This window comes from Colias eurytheme, chromosome 1 (genome assembly GCF_061535395.1).
Source record: "Colias eurytheme isolate Ceu_HAF_F1 chromosome 1, ilColEury1 Martin Lab GWU primary, whole genome shotgun sequence".
In the NCBI taxonomy this organism is placed as follows: domain Eukaryota; kingdom Metazoa; phylum Arthropoda; class Insecta; order Lepidoptera; family Pieridae; genus Colias; species Colias eurytheme.
The window spans coordinates 6,933,838-6,961,326 of NC_142980.1; the positions used below are offsets into that span (position 1 = coordinate 6,933,838).

General features: G+C 32.5%; 2 protein-coding genes and 1 long non-coding RNA gene across 3 annotated transcripts in view; 1 reads left to right on the forward strand and 2 right to left on the reverse strand.

Moving 5' to 3' along the window:
- Dhc1 (dynein axonemal heavy chain 1) overlaps nt 1–22,203 on the reverse strand; it is an 88,386-nt gene extending 66,183 nt beyond the window's left edge. Inside the window, 17 exon segments of the mRNA XM_090107009.1 lie at nt 11,821–11,953; nt 12,246–12,391; nt 13,018–13,157; nt 13,240–13,294; nt 13,441–13,714; nt 14,067–14,205; nt 14,545–14,794; nt 17,332–17,479; nt 17,561–17,784; nt 17,953–18,277; nt 18,359–18,640; nt 20,561–20,677; nt 20,753–20,913; nt 21,243–21,427; nt 21,606–21,877; nt 21,965–22,102; nt 22,174–22,203. Of these exon segments, the coding sequence (XP_089963135.1) occupies nt 11,821–11,953; nt 12,246–12,391; nt 13,018–13,157; nt 13,240–13,294; nt 13,441–13,714; nt 14,067–14,205; nt 14,545–14,794; nt 17,332–17,479; nt 17,561–17,784; nt 17,953–18,277; nt 18,359–18,640; nt 20,561–20,677; nt 20,753–20,913; nt 21,243–21,427; nt 21,606–21,877; nt 21,965–22,102; nt 22,174–22,188 (3,004 nt within the window). The 5' untranslated portion in view covers nt 22,189–22,203.
- Nucleotides 1–27,489, reverse strand: part of DIP2 (disco-interacting protein 2) — a 304,666-nt gene that overhangs the window by 181,659 nt on the left and 95,518 nt on the right. The gene's annotated exons all lie outside the window — the stretch shown is intronic.
- On the forward strand, nt 19,102–19,898 carry LOC149911067 (uncharacterized). Its single transcript, XR_016457314.1, has 2 exons — nt 19,102–19,149; nt 19,229–19,898. It is a non-coding gene; the product is annotated as an uncharacterized LOC149911067 (long non-coding RNA).

The window sequence follows — 27,489 nt, forward strand, 5'->3', positions numbered from 1 at the left end:
TTCTCCAGACGGCACTTTCTGACGTGTGTTAATAAAAATAAACCAAATGTGTTCAATAAACCAAACCGATAAATAAAATTGAATAATAAACTAATAAATCATTGAATAAAAATTAACCCCCATTACAAATGTTAGGTAACTACACTTTAATAATACTACCTTCTGTAATTTTTCGTGCGGCATAATATAATTAATATCTGCGGATGGCTAAAAACTCCTAATTCTTAATATTTGTATATTAAATCGATAAAAAAAAACAGTAAAATTTAAAAATACAAATTTTAATTTTTTTATTATTAATTTTATCCCTTTGAGATATTAATTTATTTTATTTATCCCATTATAATTGGGATTGACACCTCACACTGCATACGCGATAAAATTTATATCCGCACGAGAACCAGGATATTATAAATATTAAGAGGTCTGGGTGCAACTGCGCTTGCGTTAAAATAAAGGAAAGGAAGCTAAATTTCTGTTTCAGGTAGGCGGAGTTTCATAGCCTTCTAGACCGCCTAGACAGCAGGCGCGGTAAAAGCTTCAAATTTTGGAGGTCACTTACGACACATATATCTGTCAACTGTGCTTACGATAACAAATGGAAGTCGTCTTTTTTTATTGGCAAATATTATGGGCAGAAATAAGCTTTTTTATTTCTTGAAATTTATTCAATGCGAGCATGAATTTTGTTGGGTCATACTCATACATGTCCCCTGTGATTCCTCCCCTTCCCCTCTTCAAGTCGCGCATGCTAGACTGCAATACATTTGATTCTAAATAATATTCTTGAAACCGCAGGTGTACGTCAAGTTTTAAGAAAATACATACAATACAAGAGAACACAAACAAAAACTCCCAATCAGAATTTCAGTCTAAAATATTCAACACAATGCCAGAGCAAGTAAATCATTATGGGCCTACGCTGCCCATTGTGAAGAGGGCCTATTATCACAAACTGATTGAAGAAAAGGAAGCTATCCTTTATTCCTGAAAAGAAAAAACTGCATTCAAATGTAAGTGTCAGTCATATTAGTCAAACAAAACTAAACTCAATCGGCTGAATGGATTTTAATTATTTTGGTGAGTTGGATTTAGATTCGAAGGATTTAGGATACAAAACTGTCAAAATGACAAAAAACTAAACTTTATGGGGTCGGAGCGAACATCTAAACAGATAAGTGATACGACACCCACAAGGTTAATTAGTCATTAATAAATACTACGATATTAGTATAATCATCATTTAAATTATTTTGTATTTAATATGATTGATAAATACGATTATTATAATAATAACTAACTCATTTTATACATTTGATTAAATTTTTTATTTTATTTTTATTTTGTTTATGAATACAATATCATAGACAACATTCTCCAAATAATAGTTTCTGATGCATGTTAATAAAAGTTGACAGTTCATAAAAAAATTAATTGAAAAAATATTTACTTTAATAGTAGTAGGTATTTTTACAAACATTTTTTTTAATTTCTCCTCCTACAACTGAATGAAGTATAATTAAAATAATAAATAATGGCTGCGGATGGTTAAAAACTCATAAAGCCTCCAATTTCTTAATATTTTTTGTGTTTATTTAGTCAATTAAAAAGATCAGCAAATCTTTAATTATTTTTACAATTTTCAACAAATTTTTTCTATTACACCTATAATTAAAACTAGCCACCAATTTTTTTTCTCTATAAAATTGAGTTTGGAACGTCTGCGGATAGAGACTTATACCCGCACGTAAACCAGGATATTATAAATATTAAAAGGTCTAGTGATATTACAGCGCTTGCGCTAAAATAAACGAGAGCGTGCTAAAGTTCTGTTTCAGTTAGCCGGAGCTTTGCTCTTTGAATACCGTCTTAACAGCAATTTACGTAAAATTTTAAGAAAATAGACAAAGTGTTGAAAACATTTAAAAGTTTTTGTCAATTAATTATTATCAGGAGAAAATATTCACAATATGAAAAAAATAAAAATGTAGCCTAATACTTCCAACAAACATCGCCGTGACCAAGTTGCAGAAATTTTTTACAATTTTTACGCAAGCATCCATACTACAAAAATACCTATAAAATCAGTAATCACTACTTATAGTTGATAACAAAATCGCTTCCTCTGTCCTTATATCCCACGTGCGAAGCCAGGGCGGACCGCCAGTTGAATATAATTTTTAACAATTGATTAAATTATCTATGTTATTAATTTTAAAATTTATGTATTTAATGAATACTAAATTATGCAGAATTCTCTAGAGTACATGCGTGTTAATAAAAAATTCCTTTTTTATTTTTAGTTAATTCGATTCCCGGTAGAAGCAAGTGAATTTTCGAAAATCTTTGAATGCAGTTCTATTTCCAATTAAAAATAAAGGAATATTTATTTTCAACAAAACTTGCTATCTCCAGTATTTCAGTTCTTTCCCTCCGGGGCAATGATATTATAAGTATATAGAAACAAGAGGCTCCAGGGCCCATAATTTTGAGACAATTTTGGAATGAATTGGAAGAATTCGAATCCGTGTTTAAAAATGTCTTGTGATGAAAAATGATTACAAAGATAAATTTAAATGGCAATTGAAAAAAAATCACATAAAACTAAATCAAAAATATATTTAACATAATAATAAATTTACTTTTCTAATAATAATGTATCATTTTGTAATATTTAAAACAAAGTTTAATAATAAATCTCATCATAATCGGGGTGGCATTCGCACTGCGGCACCTTCCCTTTGAAATTGATTTGGAACGACTGCGGGTACTTATACCCGCACGTGTACCAGGACAATATGAATTACCAAAGGTAAAGGTATTATTACAGCGCTTGCGCTAAAATAAACGAGAGCGTGCTAAAGTTCTGAATCAGTTAGGCGGAGCTTTTGATCTTTGTAGGCCGTCAAGACAGCAGCAGGATCCTTATTTTACATTAATTTTAAGAAAATAGATTAAGGACTAAATTAGAGATTTTATCAATTTTCAGTTAAAAATACAGAACACATTCAAAACATTAAGGGAGCATATAAATCATATCAGATTTGCCATTACCAAAATGCAGCTATTACTTCCAAATTCCAATTCTTACACAATTGAATCCTAAAAGAAGATCCATACTACAATAATTATAAACCAGATGTCATGTGAGATAAAAACAAGTACAAATTAAAAGTAAGCACTATTATTTCTCAGGTTAAAAGCGTTTCTCTAAAAATGCTTTCATTTAATTATAATTTAATTACAAACATATCCTTATGATATTTCAAAAAGTTAATATTATTAAATAAAAATTTAAAAAGTTAATAATATTATTAAAAAAAATTAAAATTTTTCCCTACAATATTTTCCATGCGACTCTTGCGTGTAAATTCTGTAGAATTAAAAAATTTAATTCATTGTATTTTTTTAAGTTTTTATTTTAAAGTCCAATTAAAAACTTATTATAATAAAAACAGATGTTAATGTACAAAATAGTATTCTCCAAATATATATAAAAGCATCATACAAATTTAAGTTATATATAACTCTAATTTTTAGTTCATCTGGAACATGCCTAGCTATCGCTCGGCTAGTGTCATACGCACGCGGTACGCAACGAGATTCTTCTGAGAACCTAATAATAAGCTATTTTAAGAATTTTACAAACAAAACCTTACCTACCTATTGAAAATAAATAAATGCATTTTTTTAAATTTTTCCTGTTTTTAATTTTTTCACAATTTTGAACAGAGTGCGAGTTATTTTGCCATACAAAATTAATTTTGGAACGTCTGCGGCTAGAAAATTATACCCGCACGTGTACCAGGATGTTATGAATTCAAAAAGGTTGAATTATTACAGCGCCTGCGCCAAAGAGAACGAAAGGGTGTACAGTTCTGTTTCTGGTAGGCGGAGCTTTTGATGTTCGTAGCACGTTCGTAGGTGTTCGTAGAACGCCGAGAAAGCAATATATACAATTCAATTTTATAGTTACAATCCAAAGTTATTAATTATACCCGGCGCGGCGAATGATGATCCCTATGACACTGACAATTATTCTCAAGAGACAAACTTGTAATGGCGTCCCATTAAATTAGAAATGTATTGGAAGCGTCTAAAAATGATATTTATTAATTTTTACGTAGCTTTATGCCATAACAATGATATTCTGTTGGAATTATAACAATTCTTAACATTTACGAGAAATTATATCAATCTGACTTTACGTTTACGTCCTACAAAATTTACATCGTTGGCATTTATCGACTAGTGCGGAAAGTATCGATAAACAAATTTCGATAATGGAAACGAGATCACATTTTTTCCATGCTTAAGCTTCAGTTCATTCACTATTGAATGGAACAGAAGTTCGCAGCATAATTAATTAATTAATTACCGTTCGCGTTAATTTACTTACCTATGATAGTATAAGTTTTTTAAACAAATTAAATGGGGGCTTCCATTTTCACGATAAAATAATATACACTGTGTTAAACGGGTTAAAAATTACGTGAAAATGATAAGGCGCATTTTTATGTTTTGGAAAACTTTCGTTTTACTTTAACCTACTTAATCTATGCAAAAAACTTAAATTAATACAACAACAACATAAAAGACGGTAAAAATTTTAGTTAAAAAATTATTTTATAATATTTATAAATAATTTGGAAAATCCAAAAGTGCACGCCTCATAATTTTTTTTTAATAAATATTTATTAATTATTATTTTTGTTTATTTAATAACAATTAAACCACATCGAATCAGACCCTGAAAAATGAAAGGGTTCTATTCCTGAGCATACTCAAGCGTAAGAGAAAAAAAAAGACTCGATTAGTAAAGTATTTCGGTCGCTATCGTGTTAACAAGAAAAAGGATCCGCACATACAGACACACGGACGTCCAAGACGAAACTTTTTTAAACTGTTTTTTAACTAGTTTAAATAACAAAAATGACATCAAAAATATCATGAACGTTAAAAATAGTGTTTTTTCTTAATATGTGTGTGTATGTATTATCTTACAAGTGCAATGTATGATACATAAAGACATTTTAAGTTTGAAAAATCAGATGTTTTGCGCGAAGTGACAGTAGTACCCACCTCAACGCTTCGCTTATGAGGCGTGCAAAACATGTTTACCGACGTGGATGAATGCAAACCACGCCTTTGCCTATAAAATAGTAAAGTATCGACACGACCCATCATACGAGCAATCACTAAGACGAACTGTCATAGGGATCATCATTCGCCGCGCCGGGTATAGTTAAGTTTAAAACATCACAAAAGATCACTTTTCAGATGCAGACAGAATTCACTGCAATATACGAATATAAAAAATTAAAATTAAATATTTTAATATACTCGAAAAATTAAAAAAAATATTGGTTGTCTGTAAAGTCGGTTTACTGACGATAGTTGAATGTTACAACGTCCGATTGTGATTCTTGGTCGCTCGATCCGCGCTCTCGCTTGCTCTTCAAGCATACATGGAACGCCTCAGAGCGAGGTAACGCCGCATGAGTCATGTTTTTTCGCGCGTGCAGCCGGCTCTATCTAATAATAAGACGTTGTCACGGCAAAAAAACTGTGTTATTAATAGATAAAAAACTCAACCTTATAATTCATTCTTACACTTCAAAATTTCTGAATGTTGTTTTCCACTCAGTAGAAGAAAACGCAAGTCCGTACATACTTTTTTAAAGAAATTTATGTAATAAATATGAAAAAAATCTCCGAGGTCCGCCCCGGCTTCGCCCGTGGTACATATTTCGCAATAAAAGGTAGCCTATGTCCTTTCTCGGGTATCAAAATATCTCCATACAAAATTTCATGCAAATTGGTTCAGTAGTTTAGGCGTGATTGAGTAACAGACAGACAGACAGTTACTTTCGCATTTATAATAATTAGTACGGATTGTAAATTTTTCCCATCACTAAGTTTTCCTTGTAATTAATTTATTTTAAGTATTTCTGATTCCTGATTAAGGGTTAATTAAAACACATATTTATCAAAAATAAATAAGATAATAAATAAATAACTTATTTCAATTTATCTATCTTTTTTTTCCTACTTTTTCGCGTCAAGTTTGCAGCGGCATTCTTACCGGGGGCATATACCCGCACGTGTACTAGGACATCATGAATTTTAAAAGGTCTATTACTGTGCTTGCATTAAAATAAACGAAAGAAAGCTAAAGTTCTGTTTCAGGTAGGCGGAGCTTCATAGTCTTGTAGACCGCCTTCTTGTCAGAAATACATTTATTTGTCCCTAAATTTTAAAGTGGTTTGAAATCGAAGTTTACGCAAAGTTTACGTCAATTTTAAGAACATACATATAAAGTACAACTTAAAAAAGTCAGATTTATGCATTAAATATATTCAGTACAATGCCGCCGCAAGTAAATTGTTAGCGCAAAATGATTATAAACATCGCCATGACCAAGTTGCTGCAAATATTCATCAATTCTTACACAAACGTCCATAATAAAATATAAACTAGTGATAAGAAGTAGCAAGCAACAGTGTAACTAATTAAATACATTTAGTAATATGAATTTATCTACATAATATTCGCAGTACGGCAGTTTTTCATGCGTGTTAATTAAATTGAGAAGTTCCAATAAATCAAACCAATTAATCAAAAACGTCCTTAAATAAAAATTACCATCATCATCATCAGCCCATATATTATGTTCCCACTGCTGGGACACGGGCCTTCTGTGAGGATACAGGCCACAATCCACCACCGTGGCCAAAAATTATCATAATAAAAATGAATAAAATGTGAAAGCTTCACGGGTTTAACAATTTACGCGAAGACGACGGACGTCTGATAAATGAAATAAAATTCATGATATTTTTAATATTTCATAATTTTTTAATTATTATCAGTAAGTACATTGAAAAATAATTCCTTAACGTTTTTTTTAAATAATTTTTCCTTTTTAATTTTTTAATCCACAATTTTGAATGGAGTGCGGTTATTTTGCCATACAAAATTGATTTTGGAACGTCTGCGGCTAGAAAATTATACCCGCACGTATACCAGGATGTTATGAATTCAAAAAGGTTGAATTATTATAGCGCCTGCGCCAAAACAAACGAAAGGGTGTACAGTTCTGTTTCAGGTAGGCGGAGCTTTTAATGTTCGTAGCATTGTCGTAGGTGTTCGTAGAACGCCGAGACAGCAATACATATTAGGTACAAATCAACTTTATAATAGTTAGGAACCAAAGTTTTTAGTTAAGTTTAAAACACCTAAAATATCACTTCTTAGATCAGTGCAGACAGAATTCACTGCAATAAACGAAATATTATACTAAAAAAAGTTTAACAAACTGTTTTCTTGATGGATAAAAACTCAACCTTAATATTCATACTTATAATTCAACATTACTGAATGTTGTTTTCAACTTAGTCGAAGACAATGCAAGTCCGTTCCTATTTAAAAAATCTTATGTAATAATAATAAATATAAATAAAATCTCAGCAGCTTGCATCGAATATACAAATTGTTTTTTCCTTTTTGGTAAATTTTCCCTTCAGAAAGTTTTCTTTGCGGCCTAATATTTTTCAAATATATTTATTTAAATAAAGAGTTATGAGTAAGCAAAATTTTTAAATAAATAAGATTATCTCACTTGGTCTATCTCACTATAATCGAGGGGACATTGTACGTATATAGTAGTATATATCTGTCAACTGTGATTCCGCACTGCGGCGGCACCTTCAATATAAAATTGATTTGGAACGACTGCGGATATAAACTTATACCCGCACGTGTACCAGGACAATATGAATTACAAAAAGTCTAGCTATCACACACTTGAATCCCAAAAGCAGATGATAGGCAAAAGAGTCCAACGCAATTCAGTATTATACGAAAAAGGAAACCCTCTTCTTGATTGATACCACATTTAATACGCACCGTCCAATTTAATATCTCATAAAATCCCGCACGCTATTCTGACACGTGTGCTCAGCACACAAGCTCTTTTTTTTAAGAATAATTTAATTTCAAACAAGACGTAGTAACTATTATTTGCGAAAAATTATTATTATTTTCCCTACAGTATTTTTCATGCGACACACTTGCGTGTAAATTCTGTAGAATTTAAAAATTAATCTAATGAAAAATAATTAAAACATATTTTTCCTTTTTAGTATATTTTTAACACAATTCTGAATGTGACGGGTTTATTTATTTTGCCATGGAAAATTGATTTTGGTACGTCTGCGGCTAGAAAATTATTCCCGCACGTGTACCAGGATGATACGAATTCGAAAAGGTTGAATTATTACAGCGCCTGCGCCAAAACAAACGTGGGTTTTGTTTCAGGTAGGCGAAGCTTCTGATGTTCGTAGCACGTTCGTAGACCTCCGAGACAGGAATTTATATTTTAGTTCTTAAATTTATTGTTGTTAGAACTCAAAGTTTTTGTAAAGTTTAAGCAAAATAACATTACAAAATAACACTTTTCAGATCATTGCAATAATACAAACATATAGTTTACTTGAGTAAACTTCGACATTTTCAGATTCAAAATTTCAAATTCACACTGAGATAGAACAATAATAAAAGGCAAAACAGTAAATTTTAATTATTGCACACGACAAAGTACAAAAAACCGTCTTCTTGTTTTCGTCCAATTTATCACCGAGTTTTTAATTCCCATAAACGCTTGTACGCACGCAGTTTTCTTTCATTTAAAATAATGGAATGTTTTCTTTAAGTAAAAATATCTACCTACAGTATTAAGAGTAAGTACTCTTTAGGAGATGTGACAAAATACTACTCTGTAGTCTGTACCTATACTTATAAAAATCTGACTCGGCCGATTTAGCTAAAAGTAACAGAATGTATTTTGCTTATAGATATTATTCTAAAAAAAATATATTCCTTCTCTACAGTTTTTTTTTCTGTGCGGAACACTTGCGTGTAATTTCTGTAGAGTTCTTAAAAATCCTTATTCATGATTATATATAAATAATAATTATTTACAATATTTCCAATAGATAATTCTATTGAAAGATAACAATTAAAACAACATTTTTAAAAATTACATTTTTCTTTTTTGTAATTTTTTTTATCTACAATTTTGAATGGGTTGCGGTTATTTTGCCATACAAAATTGATTTTAGAAGGTCTGTGGAACGAAAATTATATCCGCACGTGTACTAGGATGTTACAAAATTAAAAAGGTTGAACTATTACAGCGCTTGCGCTAAAATAAACGAAAGGGTTGTACACTGTACAAGTTCTGTTTCAGTGCGGAGATTTTCATGTTCGTAGCACGTTCGTAGACCGCCGAGACAGGAATATACATATTTTGTACCTTATTATATTGTTAGAAACATAAGATTCTACGATACCTTTTAAAAAAATAATAATTTAATTTAAGTATCTATAAAATCACTATTTTGATAAATATTTTAAACGTAGCCAAGCCCGCAAGCAATTTTTTTAGACAACGTAAGCTGCATACTACAGCAACCTAGATGTACAAAAGATCAGTGCAGAAATTGCTACATGGTATAAAAGAAACTCGCTGTCCCTGTCTATCTGTTTGGAAAAGTTTTTTTCGATACCACTGTCTATTTACAAAAAAAAATTTTCTTTGCATCTAATTTGCTAAGTTTACTACAAAGCGGACGAAGCCGGGCGCGAGAAGTTAATAATAAATAAATAGGATTTTTTTAATTGCAGCTATTTTGAAGTATTTTAATATTTTAAAGCAACCATAACTAAGATTATATAAACATTATATGTATAGAATAAGTATATTGATAAATACACTTATAAATTGATAAATGAAATATAAATAATATAAAGTAATTGAATAAAATTTGATTATTTTTGTTGCAAAAATTTCACAAGAATAATTATTGTTTTCGTGGTATACTATCGCACACAGCTATCGCATAATTTCTGTAGAGTTCTGAAAATTTTTCATTAAAAATCAATTGTTATTTTTTTTTACTAATTATCCCGTTTAGCATTTTAACAACACAACTGTTTTGTGGCACGCAAATTTCTACGTGCAAAAATTATTTTAAAACGTCTGCGTATAGAAAGTTATACCCGCACAAGTACCAGGATATTATGAATTTCGAAAGCTTTAGTCATTAGGGCGCCTGCGCTAAAAGAAACGAGAGGGTGCAAAAGTTCTAGTCTAAGATCCCACAGCTGGATTAGTGCGTTCATAGTTTTTTTGCTAAAACCAAAATTTTATGTATATTTATAATAAGGAGAATATATATCGACTAGGTTGCCAGTCAAAATTTGAACGAAATGTTTCCGAAAAATTGATTAGAATTTTTGAAGTGAAAACTTCTTTAGCGGCGTTGAGCACTTTTTCTGTAATGGGTATAAAATCTTATACTCGCGTCAGGACACGTGACCTGATCGAAAAAACGTAAGACGGATACCATTCCAAAATATCAAACATGCTCAACGTTAATAATCAAGTTTTCACTTCTGCCGGCACTCCTGGAGTGCAACCCGTCTTTTTTTTTATTTAAAAATGCTTGGGGCCAAATGTTGACTGGCAACCTAGTCGATATAATATATTCTCTTTATCATAAATATAAATAAAATTATGGTACTAATAAGCAAAAAAACTTTGAACGCAGTAATCCTACTGTGGGATCTCGTACTATTCTGTCACAGGTAGGGCGCTTGTGCACTACAAGGAATTTTACTGTCCGGCATTCCGATTTTTTACGGTCCGGTGAGGCATGAAAAAACCGATGAATTGCTTGTGCACCTGTCCGTCTTTACTCGGATCAGTGCGGTACAGTTCAAGGAAGTTTGGCGGTATAATGCTATCATAAATGATTGTTTTTGCATTTTACAAGAAACGAGTAAAAAATATAGAAGGTGAAATATTATATTACTTCGTTATAATAAAAAGTAAAGTTCCGTAAGAGATTTAAAATGCGTGTTTCACTTATTTATTTTAATCGGTGACGAGGAGCTAAAGCTATTCCCACTTGAACTTTAACTTACCAACACTTACTTAGATAATAATTATAGGTCAATGCATGGTCAATGTATATAAAATAACAATACCGACTTCTCAAATCTCATTGCCAACTAAAAGAAAGTAAAACAAGAGCTTGCTTTTAATTGGCATATGCAGTAAAAACAGTAAAATCCTAGCAAGTGGGCATTCGAAAACAATTATACCTACAGCGACTCGTAGACACAAAAAAACATCCGGAATAGGGAAAAGTAAAATGTCGGACAGTAAAATTACGTATAGTGCACAAGCTAGTATATAGATTAATGGCGTGCCATACCGGACCGTAAAAAATCGGAATGCCGGACCGTAAAATTCCTTGTAGTGGACAAACGCCCGTAGGCGGAGCTTTTCATCTTTGTAGACAGCCTAGACAGCAATATATTGTGTTCTCTTTTTCATGCCGCACCTTACCGCTTTTATGCCGCATTTAGTTTATACCAATATAAATTAAAAATACGTAAATCTTTAATAAATATCACTTTTTAATTTAATTTTAATGTCACAAAATTATTTGGGACTTATTTTATTATGTGTTTCACAATAAGAATGTCCCTAGCGATCGTATAACGGTAATTTTCAGAATAATTTTTAAAGAAAAGCCGCAAATACGCCGATAAAGTACGGCTTGTTAGCTACTGAGTTATTAGGAGAGTATGACAGCGTAGAAGATGGAAAAACAGGGGTGGGAGGAGCTTTTCACATGGAAGTTAAAAGGGCTTATGTTAAAATGTAGTTAACATGCTAAAGTGTGACGTATTGATAATTATGAAAAAGGTAATAGTTAAAAAATGGTAATAGAAGTTTATCGAACTTACCAGCAATTTCATTGTCTTGTGAAAATTGTTTGATAATGAGGTCCAAAGCCCGTCTTGTGACTTTGATGAGCACGTCGACAACTTTGCGGCTGTAGTAACGACGCATTTCGATGACAGCATTCTTGACCATCTCCTACGTAAAAAACAACACGCATTAGGAATATTTAATTGTTTAAAATTATCATTTTTAGTGTGTGCATAAACGCTCTTTTTATCGTTCTGTATCCAAAGGGTAAAACGGGACCCTATTACTGAGACTTCGTTTTCTGCCTGTCTGTCTCCAGGCTGTATCTCATAAACCGTGATAAAAATTAAAAAAAAGTAAAATATTAAGGGGAACCCCCTAGTACGGAATCCTTCGTGCGCGAGTCCGACTCGCACTTGGCCGGTGTTTTTTTCTATTTTTTTTTTCTTTTTTTTGTCACCTGCATGCTCTTAGACAGCCCGCCAGCAGGTATGGACAGCAGGCGGTGAGGGCTCTCGAAGCACTCCCAGACCGCCGACCAGTCCTGCTGACCGCTGCTCGTGCTCTCAAGGGTGGACGCCGTACCGCTGCCCGTGTGCTGCTCGTCTGTAGGGCATTTATGGGTTGATTTTTCAATCCTTGGTTAAAACTTATACATCGAATAACGTATAAAACTATTATTTCAAAAATGTATTCTTATTAATATATGTATAACAGGTTACAGGTGACATTTTAAAATGTTCGTGTAATTATTGGACGGATTAATTTTAACCAAGGATTGAAAAATCGGCCCTAAAAGGAGTAGATTTCAATTAATAGAACTTTATGGTATTTATTACCACAAAACAATTTACACACAGTCTAACTTTATACCAGGTATCTGTCACTTTAATAGTTGTCTATGTGAAATACGACAAAACTAGATTAAAGAGAACTCGCGCTTAAAGACAAACCATGTCTAAAGGTTTTTGTGATAAGGCAGTACAACATTGGACATATTTCATTGAACAACGGAAAAGGAACATATTCCGAAGAATAGAAAAAAAAAATAGATCACAAGGCGGGATTCGTAACCGCGTTTTTCGTCTTGCCGGGGCGATTCACCTCGTGATTGTTTTGTAAAAATATTTAAGTAAAAAAATCTGTGTTTATTTTGATAACCTAAATGATAAAATTAGCATCAGTTATTTTATGAAGTTGTTAAATTACTTATAAGTTGTGAAAAATATTACCTTCAGCAATAAGAAATTCGAAGTCGGGGTTAATTTCGGCTGGTTTGATTTGATGCGCCGCTTTTTTAACAAGATCCAGTACTTCCTCCACAGCTTCTTCTACCATTAAGCTTTTTCGGTTCAACTCCACACACGCATTTCTATTTTAAAAACCAATAGTTCAATTTTAATTTATAATTAATACTAGTTTATCAATAATTTTAGAAATCAGTATTCACTGACCTGCAGTTAGTTTCAACGTATTCAATAAATTCCTCAACTGCCCACGGAGTTTCTTCTAAAAAAAATTTCATATATTTATTATAGAAAATTTTAGGTAATCGAAATCGATTAAAAATCCATTATAACTTTAACATGTACTAATCAGGTATTATTAATTGATGTAATGTCTAACGACTACAATAAATTTTAATCAAAAATTACCAGGCAAATTAATCAGCGTGACCTCTTGCATCCCGGACAGGACGTAAATAATCCTGTTCGAGTATATATCATGTACCCTGGTTACCAGGACATCAAAGCTGTTGATAGCTGCGTTCGCTTTATCTATGAACACTTTCCAGTCCTCACTCGTCCAGGTGACTGACTTCAAGCCGGGCAGGAGAAGAGACGAGAGACGAACAACTTGAGGTAAGAGGAGCGGACGAACTTCTAATTTTACTTGACGGACACTGCGTAAGTAGTCTTCTAGCAGGAACTATGGGTGTATGACATGGGTATATTTAATTTATATCTGATTTTATTTATTCACTTATTTAAGCAATAAATACAACAACAGATCACGATCTTGTTGGACCTATAGGCGTTACCAAACGTGAAACCAACAAAATTTGTCCAATTATTATATCATTGCGATACAGTTTAAGACGATTCAGGTTATGTGATTAAAATGATATGAAGAGTGTATGGTGTAAGGTGTGTCACTCAATTACGCTTAAGTGATCTTGCAGTAATGCAATTGTATTAGTAATTGGTAAGTAAATATTTATACATCTGAACCTTCAAGCTCACTGTTTAAAATTAGGCTTCATATAAATAGATTTAATTACCTGCAGAGAATCATTAACAAGCGTGAAATAATGTTTCTTAGCGTACAAGGAATGGCAAACAATCGGTAAGTCAACGCCCATCTTGACGAGGCAGTCGGATTCACGTATCAACAATCTTATGGTGTGATCCAAGTTCACACTTATTAGACCCGAGTCGTCGATTTTTAGCAAAGTATTGTTCAAGCTATCGTCTACGTCCCACAGCTGCAACGTATACAGAATAATAATATAGTAATTTTCAGATTCTTAATTTTTATCTAAGTATATAAGAAAAAATCTTCTTAACTTTTTTTGTATTATTTTTTATAATAATTATTCACAACGTAGCTCTGAAAACTAATGAATAATGTGTATTCGACCTTTTTAATCGTCTTATCTTTTTTAAACCTTCAAAATTATTACTTTTGCAATACTTTGGATAATATTTGTCTTACATATTAAATGAATAAAAATAAGTATTTATTTGTTCACGTTCAACATAAGAATATTCCGTTTTTCGTTTAGTAATATTTTAAACAACTTTGAACTACGAGGAAGTTAACTAACATTCTGATTCATCCACACCGCGCTCATGGTGCCCTCGTAGTTGTGTATTAAAGTTTTCGTAGCCTGGTACTTCCGTAGCATGTCCGCGGCGGCCGGCAGCGCGCGTAGCACCGGGTGCGCACACACGCTCTCCACCGTCTCCGTCATGTTGAACATCAAACATCGGGCCCATTTTATACGACCTGCATATTTATTTCGACAAATTGAATTAAAACTTCGATAACTTTAGTACGTGGACGTGTTATTATGTTATTATGTTATTATTACTTATTATAACTTGGAACAATTAACAAGTTTGCTTAGAAATAAACATTCAGAATTATAAATTATCAAGATGCAGCACACCATTACTACGAATTAATAATATCAGTAATTAATTTACAAAAAATTGTTTAACTGATGATATAGCAGTACGCTACGCTGTGAGTGCTACGGCATGGGTACGGTCTACGATAATCTTTATTTCAAACATTTCTCGCTATAATTTATATTCGTTTGTATATCATTTGAGTAGAAGTCAGAAGAGTAAGTAATAAAACGAGATATATTTTTTTAAACGACATAGCATTATTTTATTTTTTTTGTAATTTGCTTGAGTTAAATACAACCTAATAATTCATAACAAAAACATTAGCCTTCAAAAATGATACCTTATAATTTGCGTCTTGTAATAGAATAATAAAAAAAAGTGCAAAACGTCGGCTTCATACGTTGGCTTCATACAACTACGTATAAGAGAAATATAGCTACGACATAACACATATGTTGTAGCTACATTTCCTACACGTGTAAGTACTAGACACGCAGAAAGACATGGAGGTGGAGGTATGTTATGTGAACATTGCGCGTTGCATGCAGTTATTGATTAATTTCCGGTGTTACTAAACAATCTATCCCAAGCCAAAAGTCACAACCATAGATGAATTAAACAATTGATTTATTGTCAAAAATGTACCCTAAATATGAGATTATTTATTTCGGACTTAATTAATGGTTATCGCTAAGCTAATATGTAGTATTAGCGGAAATTTTTCGAAAAGCACGTGTCGTCAATATATGTTTTATGCAACAACAATTTTTTTGTGGATTCGCTTTTATAACCACAGCAGCAACGCATAAGCCGTAGTGCGTAGTAGTACTGAACTTAATTAAATATATGAAACACACACTTCTTGCTATAAGAAAACAAAGACTTGAAATAAATTAACAATTGTGTAACTAACTGGGGTGCATATTATGCTTGGAAAAACTATTTTTTTTCTAAGGGCTTTATTTTAATAATTCAAGCAACTTTCTGGTAACTGCAATAATGCGATAAATTATTAAATTTCTTAAATTAAATCATATTTGTAAGCATAATAAATTAATATTCTTTATCTATTTGTTACATGGTCGGTGGTGGCAGTACCTACTCCCAAGTCGCAACGACCTGTTTTCACCGTTGAAATAAAATTATAAATTATGAACGTAGAATTTTGTGCCTGGACTATTAATTCTTCAATTATAAGATTCTACCTTTTTAAGTATATATCTAAATTTTATTAAATATTCAATTATAATAAGAAATTTGTTAGGAGGACAGTTGCGGAAATTTTTTACAGTCAATAGCCGCATACATGTGTACAAAGGAGATTGCTCTGCGCCCATACATTGTTCGCCCTGGAACCAAGAACATCCGAAAATTATATTTTGTGTTGTCGATCATTAGTAAACTCCTAAATGATCTTATTTTTATAGCGGACTAGCTGCAGAATAGATATATTCCAAAAAAAGAATCAGATTTTGAGGTTATAATGGAACCATAACAACGAATATTAGATATTAGTTTTTCATAGCTTAGTGATTTTTAAGAAACTGAAAAGCAATATATCATAATATATTTAGCTATTTTAAGCACCTCCCTAGATAATTGGGTAGGTCTTGTTGTCTTGTTTTTCATAAAATGGATAATATTTACATTATAAATGTAAACTTGAAAAATAAAATAGATTTTTATAAATCGATCTTTTAGACCACGATTTTTTGTAAGTCGATACATTGGCTTACGATTTGAATCGATTTAAAATCGATTTAAATTATACTTTATGGAAATTAAAAATTCAGTCGGACGATTACAATCAATCGTCCATCCCTATTCTTTATCGACACGACATGACGTTTGGTGAAGATGGCGGCCATTAATGTTATTAATCGCGTAAAATACTTTTTATTGTTCATTTTGGCATACAGCTAGTCCGTGTTACAAATGTATTTGCAACTAATATAATAAAATAGACAGTTAATTATCGTGTATTCCAATCCATTTTGTTGCATAGGGCCATTCCGGACATTGTCCTTTGTCTGAAAACTGTCTGAAGGTTGACGATGCGACCTTTTTTGGGGTAACGTGGATAAATATCATTTTTATTAAATTTCCAAGTGTCCCGTAGACTATTGCGGATATTTTTCTACCGTCAATAGCCGCACCTGTACTAGGCTTACAGGAATGTTTAAAGGTACATATTTCTATCATCCGTGCGCACGCAGCCTCATTCTGCGCATGTGCAAAGCTGGACACAATCGACCAACGACGCGCCAACAATTACCAGGAGAGAATAAATATGAAGAGCTATCCATTATCGATTACACAGGCCGAGACAACGACGTCATAAGTTATGACGTCGTGGGCCGAGAGCTGCAATAAATTTATGTATAAATGCGAAATTAAACTTCGATTTACCAGCTACAGGTGAATAATTCCGCGGTAGTGGCGGGTCATCTTTTTGTCTTTTGAACATTTTCATTATTTTGTCAACCTCTTTCTCGCTATATTTTAACACTCGATCATACTTCTCACTAAGTTTAGTAATTTGAATCTTCTGGCTGACCTGAATTAAATAAACAATTAAAATTACATACTTATATTTGATTTTTTTTTTATTAAATTAACGTTGTCAGGTGTGTTTTACCTTTTCAAACCTTGTTAAAAATTTGATGCCTTGAGGTGTTTCCCAAACACTAGCGAAGTTTAGTTCAATCGTGTTACCGATAGATTCACGGAGCGCATTGGTTTTGTCCTGAAACGCTCGGTAATCTTTGTCGAAGTCATTGTTACGATAATCGAGATAATCATATTGACAAGTGGTCACTGCTTTCTTTGCTTCTTCGAAAGCGTGCATTGCGTCTTCTAAATCTGAAGGATGAATGACAATGATGAAGGATTACGAGTGATTACGATTATTATATGTATTATTCTTTACGATAGATATAGATTTATAGATATAATTACTAATGCTTGTAAAATAAATGACGTTTCTTTAATAAATTACAACTGAAAACATATTCAAATTTATACATTTACCTTCTCCAAGTAGCAGTCCTTCCATTCGCTTTTCAAAGAGATGATTATAATCATCCATTAAATCGAACATAGTTATAATTTTATTGAGACGTTTGCAAAAGGTATCAAATTTCCCAAACACATAATTTTCTGAGAAACTGAACTGTTCAGTGTTCGGCAGAAAGGGTTGGTTTTTGACGAAAATGTAAGTATCTCTATATGTTTTGTTCAGATTGATGCAGTGCGTTAATTTGTCTCGAACCAAATCTCGCTCTTGGGACCAAATTGTTTCTTTGAAGCGACATGTTATGTACTGCTTGCATGTTTCGATCATTTGATTTGTAATCTATAAACCACAAAATTATAATTTAGACTTTGTATTGAAAAGTTATCTTACAATATTTTAATTGTCTTGATGGGATTATACCTTAACCATGAGCGAAGATATTCTTTCTGAAGTGTTATAAAACTGCGATACACTGTGAATAAGTCTTACAGTTTGCAACAAACTTAATATAGAATCTTTGATTTTCACAGGATCATCCAGATACAGCGAATGACAACATTTCTCCATGGCTTGCACGAATTTTGCATTGTCCTTAGCTTCGTTGTAACAAAATGTAATTTTATGGTCAGTGTCGCGCCAGGTCTTTATTACTTTTGAATTCGCTAGTTGAAGACATGTCAATGTGAGTTGCACTTCTTGATCCTAAAAAGGATTGTATTTACAGGTAAATTAGCTTGGAGAAATTTTTGCATATGTAGTGGTGTGTATATTACTCAGATCTTAGAGCGCGTTTCCACTATATCGTTCTGGCCCATACAAAAATGTTTCGATATCCTAACATTACTATTTAATTTTATACTTATTCCTAGCAACACTTTTGTTTTCAATAAAAACAAGTTTTTATTTGAAAGAAAATGGTTTTGACTTTATAAAAAAAAATATATCATTCAATTTTACGTCCTTGAGCAAACGACAAGGCGACTACCGTGAAACAATAAAATATCGTGTCCATAATAATTTGTTTCATAATTAATATTTGACCATAATAATTACGAAACAAAACAAATAAATAAATCGTCACTTGATAGTGGAAAGTGGAAACACGCACAAAACCAGAATAAACCAGTTTACGCTGTCCGCAGGTGCCACGTGCAGTCGTTTGGTAGCGTTAGAACATAAAGCACATTTCATTCAAAAATTATAATTATTATGTACGTAGTTTAATTGATAATTTTTGTATTTGTTGATTGTTGTTATTATTTGTTATTATTGTTATAATATTTGTTGAAGTGAATTACATGTCCCGCAGCCGGAGGGCCCAAATGAAAACTCAGATGTACTTAAAAACTACATTTAATAGCTAAAATGAGACTTTTACACCCATGTCTGCACGATGCAGACCGGAGTTAAAGAATGAATTTATACAGTTTAATAATTATAAAGACGTAAGCTTGGATGCTAACTAAGGGAAATCGCATCCACATTCTATTCCCGTGCGAACGGCGTATTCAGCAGTTTTGTATGAAGGCAGGGCCATAACTAGTGTTTAATTTGTGTGTAAGTGTTGTAACTTTATATTGTTAATTCAATATGGCTCCAGTGTTAAAACATGGTCGAGGCAAGCCTTTGACTTCTCAAACTAAAGAATTAAACTTTAAATGTCGTTTCTTTTTCAGGTTAGTAAATTTTTCATTTTAGTAACATTGTTAATGTAAAAGTTATATGTATGTTAAATGAGCAAATATTCAAATAAAGTCTCATCTTTTTCAGAGGAGAAACACATATAGTTTAATTTAAAATCCCTTATATATACAGGGTTACTTGTAAAACACCGGCAACCTCGCAGGACAAGATAGCTAACATCATAAGTAACAACATTTCGACTTTTGATAATTTGTTAGATTTTATTTTCATACAAAAATAAATATTCATTTAATTTTCCGTCTGAATATTATAAACTCTACGCCTCCCAAAAATTACGTAAACAAAAAGCGAACGAGAGGGGGAAGGGGGCGTCGCGTCGTCCATCCGATAATTAATAGAACATAGACTTACAAATGTAAGGAGAGTACAATAAAAGTTAAAAAAATCATTTAAAAATAATTTATTGCGTTATGCCAAAAGTCGTAGAACAAATGTTGTTACTTATGATGTTAGCTATCTTGTCCTGCGAGGTTGCTGGTGTTTTACAAGTAACCCTGTATAAAATAAAAACTAAAAATAAAATGTTGTTTTATTTTATTTGCTGACCATACACTACTACAAACGCAAAAATTTCTCCAAGCTAATTTACCTGTAGTTAACATTATAATTATTACATTTAAGCACTTTTAATTGTTTTCCAATGTAATAAGGTTAGAAGATTCATCCCGTTTATCTAAATGTTTCTTAAGAAAAAAACAAAAACGAAAAAAAATCGCTAATCCATACTAATATTATAAATGCGAAAGTAACTCTGTCTGTCTGTCTGTTACTCAATCACGCCTAAACTACTGAACCAATGTGCATGAAATTTGGTATGGAGATATTTTGATACCCGAGAAAGGACATAGGCTATCTTTTATTGCGAAATATGTACCACGGGCGAAGCCGGGGCGGACCTCTAGTATTCATATAAATTACCTGCAAATAAGACACGAGTTGCGAGAATTGAGCGCCTCTTTTCTTCCAATATTCAAGTTCGTCTTGAGGTCCACTTGAGTCTACTTCGCGTCTTAGTTGTTCACTTTCACTCAAAATCTTAAAATATAAACCAATTTATAAAATATGCCTTATAACAGTTAAAATATACTTTATTTCCAGAAAATCCTTTACCTCCATAATTTTTTTTATCCACTCGTTTACCCGATCTTCTAGTGTTGTAACTGTAGTGGGATTTTTTATCATTTCCTTTAGTTCTGTGTGATCTTGTAGTTTTGCCATCAAGGCTTGTCCATCATCGAAGAGGTTCACTTGGTTACAGACATCTTCGCACACTGCATGTAGAATAATAGTACTTTTGCTTTAATTACATTTACGGATTTAATAAAAATTTTACTTTAATAACTGCCCAAATTAAATAAAACTTTTATCCATGCTTCTAAGTTCTAGCGTGCAAATTCTGAAATTTTAGTACGTTCTACTTTTTGGCGATCTTTGGTGATGAGCGGTTGATGCCTGATGGCATCATGTTTAATTAAAATACCTATAACATATTAGGAAAAAAAAATATTGTCAGAAAATAAAATATCACGGTCAATGAAATATACGATAACAAGAGAGAGGAATATACTATATAAAATGTGTTTTATAAATAAACCAGTACCTTTCAAAGCGCTACAGAACGACCTCAATCCCGGGAGCAGTTGGTTCTTCACGATCGGGAACTTAGTCTCATCTTCATCACCATCAGTGCTGGGGTGAGCTAAGGCGTTCATGTAGACGTGTTCCATCACCCGCTCGATCGCTGTCACCAGCCCCACTTTTTCAGCGTTTAGGATACCGCAGAATCTTTTGGAATTAAATTAATAAATATGAGTAATTGGGGATTGTATTTTTATGTCCTATCGTGACATTCATATAATATTATTAAAATTGGCGGAATTTATCTCCTAATAAAACCAAGATTGATCATTAAAGATACGCTGAATTAATAAAAATTTCACTTTGATTCTATTAAAATACTTACAAGTCTTTATGAAAGCCTTCTTCAGGCAACTGCTTACTGACATTTATCCTGAACATGTAAATACATACTCCAGTAAATTTAACGTCCCATCCATCAGACAAAAACAATTTTTTCTTAAGCGTGACTTGCGGTGGCGGTTGTTTCCCTTGCCCTTGTTGCCGCGGCTTCGTACCTTCGGGTACGGGCCGGGCCTCTATTTCTTCAACGTCTTGATAGTACCATAGTAACTTATTTCTCATATGCGGGAGAAAGAGTTGATTGATGTCATCCAACTAAAATAAAATTGTATTTAAACTATCTATAAGGATAATCCAATTATTTATTAGTTATTTTAAACTTTAGGCAATATCTGATTTTACCATATTGCCCTCAAAGACATGGTCCATAATAGCATGTCTGGGCAAACCAGTCCCATCGATAAGGAGCTGGAAGGTGAACTCCAGACGGGGGTCCATCTCCCCTCTCCTTGCTTTGCGCTCGCATTCTTCTCGCCTTTTCTAGAAGAAGAAATAATTTCTTAAACACCAGTTCTTTATATTTCGTTTCAGGTACACTTATTAAATTCAACCTGAAGGATGTCCATGACATCCTCCTCCTCTTCTTCCTCGCTGGAACCGGGTTTAATACCGTGCACGAACATTTTAAAGAGACCTTTTCATGCGACTTATCTGATCTTATAATGGCTGGTAATTTATGTTAATTAATAAAACTCGCTTAATTAAATCGAAAACATTAATCGAAATGTCATGATGACTCGCTTTCTGCACAGTCAAAGTTAAACTATGAGAAGACTTTAGTCAAAGCTATTAGAATATGTAAATTAAACGGACAAGTGACGGGGTGTCATTAAGAAGGGCGGGGACGGAGCGGCATCGTGCTTGTTCGTATTACCGCTGAAGACACGCAACATTTAGCATCCATCGGCTGCCACGGAATTCAGTTATAAACAGTGCCATTGTTCACCTTTTGCTATAAAGCTTTTATACCACAGTCTTTTTATGAGAGACTTGGGTATACGAAGGTGTTTTTTTACTGCAAGGTATTTCTTTTTCTATATCTCATGAGTGCGGTAATAATGTTAATTTCATCTAATTTAGATCGATAGTAGGATCAAAGCTCTGAGGTTTTTATTCCAAAACGCCTTTTTAATGAATGCATCCAATTTAAATGAACAATTCATTTTTCAGTTTGCAAGTATTTTGCACTTTATTAATATAATGAAAAAAAAAACACAAAAAATTGCATTCGAACAAAAAAATTAAGAATTCTTGAACTTATCTTCTTTGTTATATATAAAAATGAATCCCAAAATGTGTTGGTAAGCGCATAACTTGAGAACGGCTGAACCGATTTCGATAATTCTTTTTTTATTATATTCCTTGAAGTACGACGATGGTTCTTATGTAGAGAAAACGTAAATATGTACCACGGGCGAAGCCGGGGCGGACCGCTAGTTGAGTATAAAAATTATACATTCTTACAATATTAACAAAAAATAATGTGCTAGTCTTCTTGCTCTATATAATTATACACCTTACTTGGCTACTAGGGACAAAATATGATTTCGATCCCTGCTCATAACATCTCGATAAACCGCTATACGCAAGTTTAAAGCGTATTTAGTATTAGTAGTTTCAAATATTATGTACCGTACCTGTTTAGTTTCAATTTTAAAGCGTTGTTACACTGGTATAAATTTAATTAAGTGAATTTAAAATTGAAATATTAAATTAAAGCATATTTTTTAAGACTACCATATTTATCAATTACTATGATATTATCATAAACTTGTAAGCATTCCATAAAAATGATGTGTAATGATTGATTCGATTATAAATGTGCTGTTGTTTGTCAATAGTGGAATTACAACAAATTCATTATTAACTTTAATTGTTTAAAATGTTTTAATAACTCAGGCCCCGGAATCACAGACACAATAGAAAATCTATTGTGTCGTGGATCGATCGGGCCGTTCGGGGTTCAATAGGTTAAGGGACATGAATTAAGCGAAAATATCTATTTATTTATAGTAACATATGTTTTTATATAAAGTAGTGAATCAGGCATTGGTTTTATTCAATAATTTCAAATAATATACGTTATTTCATACGTAAATTATTACTATATTATAATAAATGTAAACCTTATTTAGTTTTTCATTAAATTAATCATCACTAAAGTAAAGAAAACATAGTAAAAAGATGTTATTAAGACCTAAATATAAATGTTAAAATTATACTTACAAAGTTACTGATGACTCTTCCTACCATAGACAAATCCATTTTTGTTGTTTCAAAATATTTGTTTTGTAAAGTACGTGATAGCTCAACAAATTTAAGTACCAAGGGTATCTAGAGAATTAGGTGTTTATATTCAGCTATGACGATGGTATTTTCTTCTCTTGTTTTAGGCATATTTAAGTAAACTAATAACTACGAAGATTTTCCGTATACTATTTCATTTTATCAAGTCAACAGACCAATAATATCGTTGAATGCGTGCGAAAGAAATCTGTGAACTAACCGCTAGGAATAGCGACACAGCACGAAATGTATTCACATTTTATGCTCACATGACGAAAGATAAAAATCTATCGTGCTTTCTGAAAATAAAGTGGCATTTATCACGAATACAGTAAAAAAGTTTCATCAAAGATATGTCTTATAAGGCCCTATAACGGCGAAACTGTCGCAGTATTTATGAAATTTCTTTTTTCTCTACGGCTATTCATTATGTTGAGCCTAAACAATAAAAAATACTTCGCTACAGCGGAACGTAGCTGTAGACATTTGTAAATATTAGCTACGACGTAGAGGTAAACTACGCTCATGTAGAATGCTCATACTATTAATAAAGTATCTAACTAGTAAACTGTACATAAATTAGTGTTTTGAAATAAAAATACATATACAATATACGCTGATGTCCAATACATCGTAGACGAAGAATTAACTTTGTAACTTGTGAGTAGAATATTTAATTCTAAGATATGTAAATAGCGGATTATCCTTTTATATTATTATTTCAGGAATATAGGAAAGATTCCTTTCATGTTGTGACTGAAAAGTTTCAGTCAATATCAATCAAATAAAATTACGGACAATAGAAAATATCATGAAAGAATGTATCCATCAAAACAGTTTTTACCTGACCAAATACAAAAGTTATGCAACTTCTGCAGTATAAAGTGATATAAATTCCATAAACACAAATATAACAATATCAATCGCATAAATATTGTTCACATACATCTAGGTATAATATAGGTAAGATTTAAGACAGTACCTGCACTACCGTAGAATCGACCATTTTGCTAGTACCTACACTGTACACTAAAATTATTTTATGAAGAAAACAAGTGAATAATCGTGATCTGATTTCCGTGTTCAGCACATGTCGTGGAAAGGCCCCGTGTATTTTTTGACTGACTACCAAGTTGATTCGTATCATTTGTATGACAGGCCATATTCGATATTGCTGACATAAAAAGTATCGAGGTACGTTAGATTATCGGTTTTGGGCCAAATAATGAGATATCCATGGTAATATGTCGTGTTTTACTGCGAGAGTTATTTGTATGCCGAAGAGAGTAAACGCTTACTACTTATGTACCTCTGAAAACAGAACAGAACAGAACTTACTTGGTGATAAAAATTCTGCAAAGCACCAATAACACTGCCAGTTTAACTAATGTTTAGAGGCGGTGGTGACAACTTAAGGTGGCCCACCTGTCCCTTTGCTTGCTCTGACATAAAATGAAGAACAAAGGAACACGAAAAGCCAACATCCCAAAAAATAGACGTAAAAGAGCGACATTTTAGACAAATTACGTTTCAAAAATCTAAATAGTTTACGGCGTTATATAAAGAGATTTGATTCGTGTATTAGAGCGTACAATCAGATATTGTATTGCAGGACTTTATAAAAACCTATTTGTTTATGATCGACAGGATTCTGGGGTTCCTCTGGTATGAGCAATCTACCCAGATCAGGCGTATTGCTGTAGGGGCTCTGGTGCATTCTATCAGAGATCCCGGAGATTCTAGAGTAAGAATCCCACATGCTCTCCTTTTCCCTCAAAAGACGATTTCCTAAATCTTTAGATTATTTCCTCCCCATATCTTATTTATCGTGTATTATCCATGGGAGCAGCAACAGCGACCTGACTGCTTGGCTACTAGCAGGGAGACGGAAGTTCTCCGTTATGTGGTTATATTGATTTGCTCAAAAGGTTATATCATCACTTTTACAATGCTTATGAAATTTGTTTAGGGATACTATCTGGAATGACCTTGTAGTAAGGAATAAATAAGTACAGAAGTTTTACAGAACTACTATATAGTACATCAAATCCGTAATGAGATAGTCTAAGATCCCACTGCAGGATTACTTGGTTCATAGTTTTTTTGATGAAACCAAAATTTTTATAATTAGGAGAATAAATATCGACTAGATTTCCAGTCAAAATTTGGCCGCAAGCATTTTTAATTAATATTCATCATCTTTAACAGCCAGCAACCCTCATTTGCGGCTGGATTTAATTAGGCAACCATATATTATGATAATTAAAAGAAAAAAATAGCTTTAATTTGATAGGTGTGCATTATGAACGTGTAACGTATAAATGGATTGAAATCATACCTGTTTGCACCAGGCTGCGAAGGGGTTGCGGCCAGATGAAAATCGTCAATTTGATGAACGGAAATTTTTTCCAAAAAATCGAAGTTAAAAAATTTAATTAAACATGTTTGCGGTCAAATTTTGACTGGCAACTTAGTCGATATTATTTCTCCTAATTATAAATATACATAAAATTTTGGTTTCAAACTATGAACGAAGTAATCCTGCGGTGGGATCTAGTACTAGAAACAAATTTTATTTCGGTCTATACTACCTACTACTAAAAAATCTACTGTACGCTAAGTACTACTTTACATAAAGATTATTTTCAAAAATCTAAGCCAATCAAAGTTTACTCTTTATTCGGATATAGCCTGGACTATGAATATTTAGGAAGGGACTCTATGCAAATCTCATACAATTTTTTAAGCATTTCCAGGTATTATATTATCATATTTTACAGACCTCTGTGTTATCTTCTTCGTCGTCTACATAATCATACTTAATGAACGCATATCGCAGTTGGTTCTCGAACTGCTGCCGCGCTTCCGCTTTTTCTTGCTTGCTTAGTTTCTCCATTTTATTCACGATTCTCTTACTAACATCACTTAAATGAAGCTCCATGCGAACGTTCTTAATACCATCACAATAACGTACACGGTAACTTTATTTTAAGCAGGATTATAATTTATGCTGAACGACATTTAAAACCCTTGTGTTTTACACTGTAAGTGTGAAACTATCGATAAAACAAGGTGTTAACGTATAGCGGCGCAATGGATATACATAACATAGATACACCTCAATTTAAACTCCCATTCGGAACGGTGTTATTTTGATGGACGTAAAAACTAGTTCGTTGTATGAAGCTACCGCTCACGAAGAAATATAAAGACACGACTCAAGAATCCCAAATGTTCATATGAAAGTACGTACCTAGCTACATATTTAATTCGTATAGGAATCAATCATGAGCAATAAGTTGCTGGTTTTTATTGTGATTCGGATACATAAAGATCCTACATGATACCCACGTATTTGTTCTAGATATGAGAATTCAGCTGTATTCAGCTCATAATAATATATTTTAGGTATTAATAACTTATAATACAGTTTAAAAATGTGTAAAGTGGTGTGACTGTGATATGCATAGAGCAAGCATAGAGACTACGCATTCAGATTGACGTATTTTTTATGTTAAAAAGATACTTTCGTATTCCAAATTAATTTGATTTGTGCAGTGCTAAATAAGTACCTTGGATTT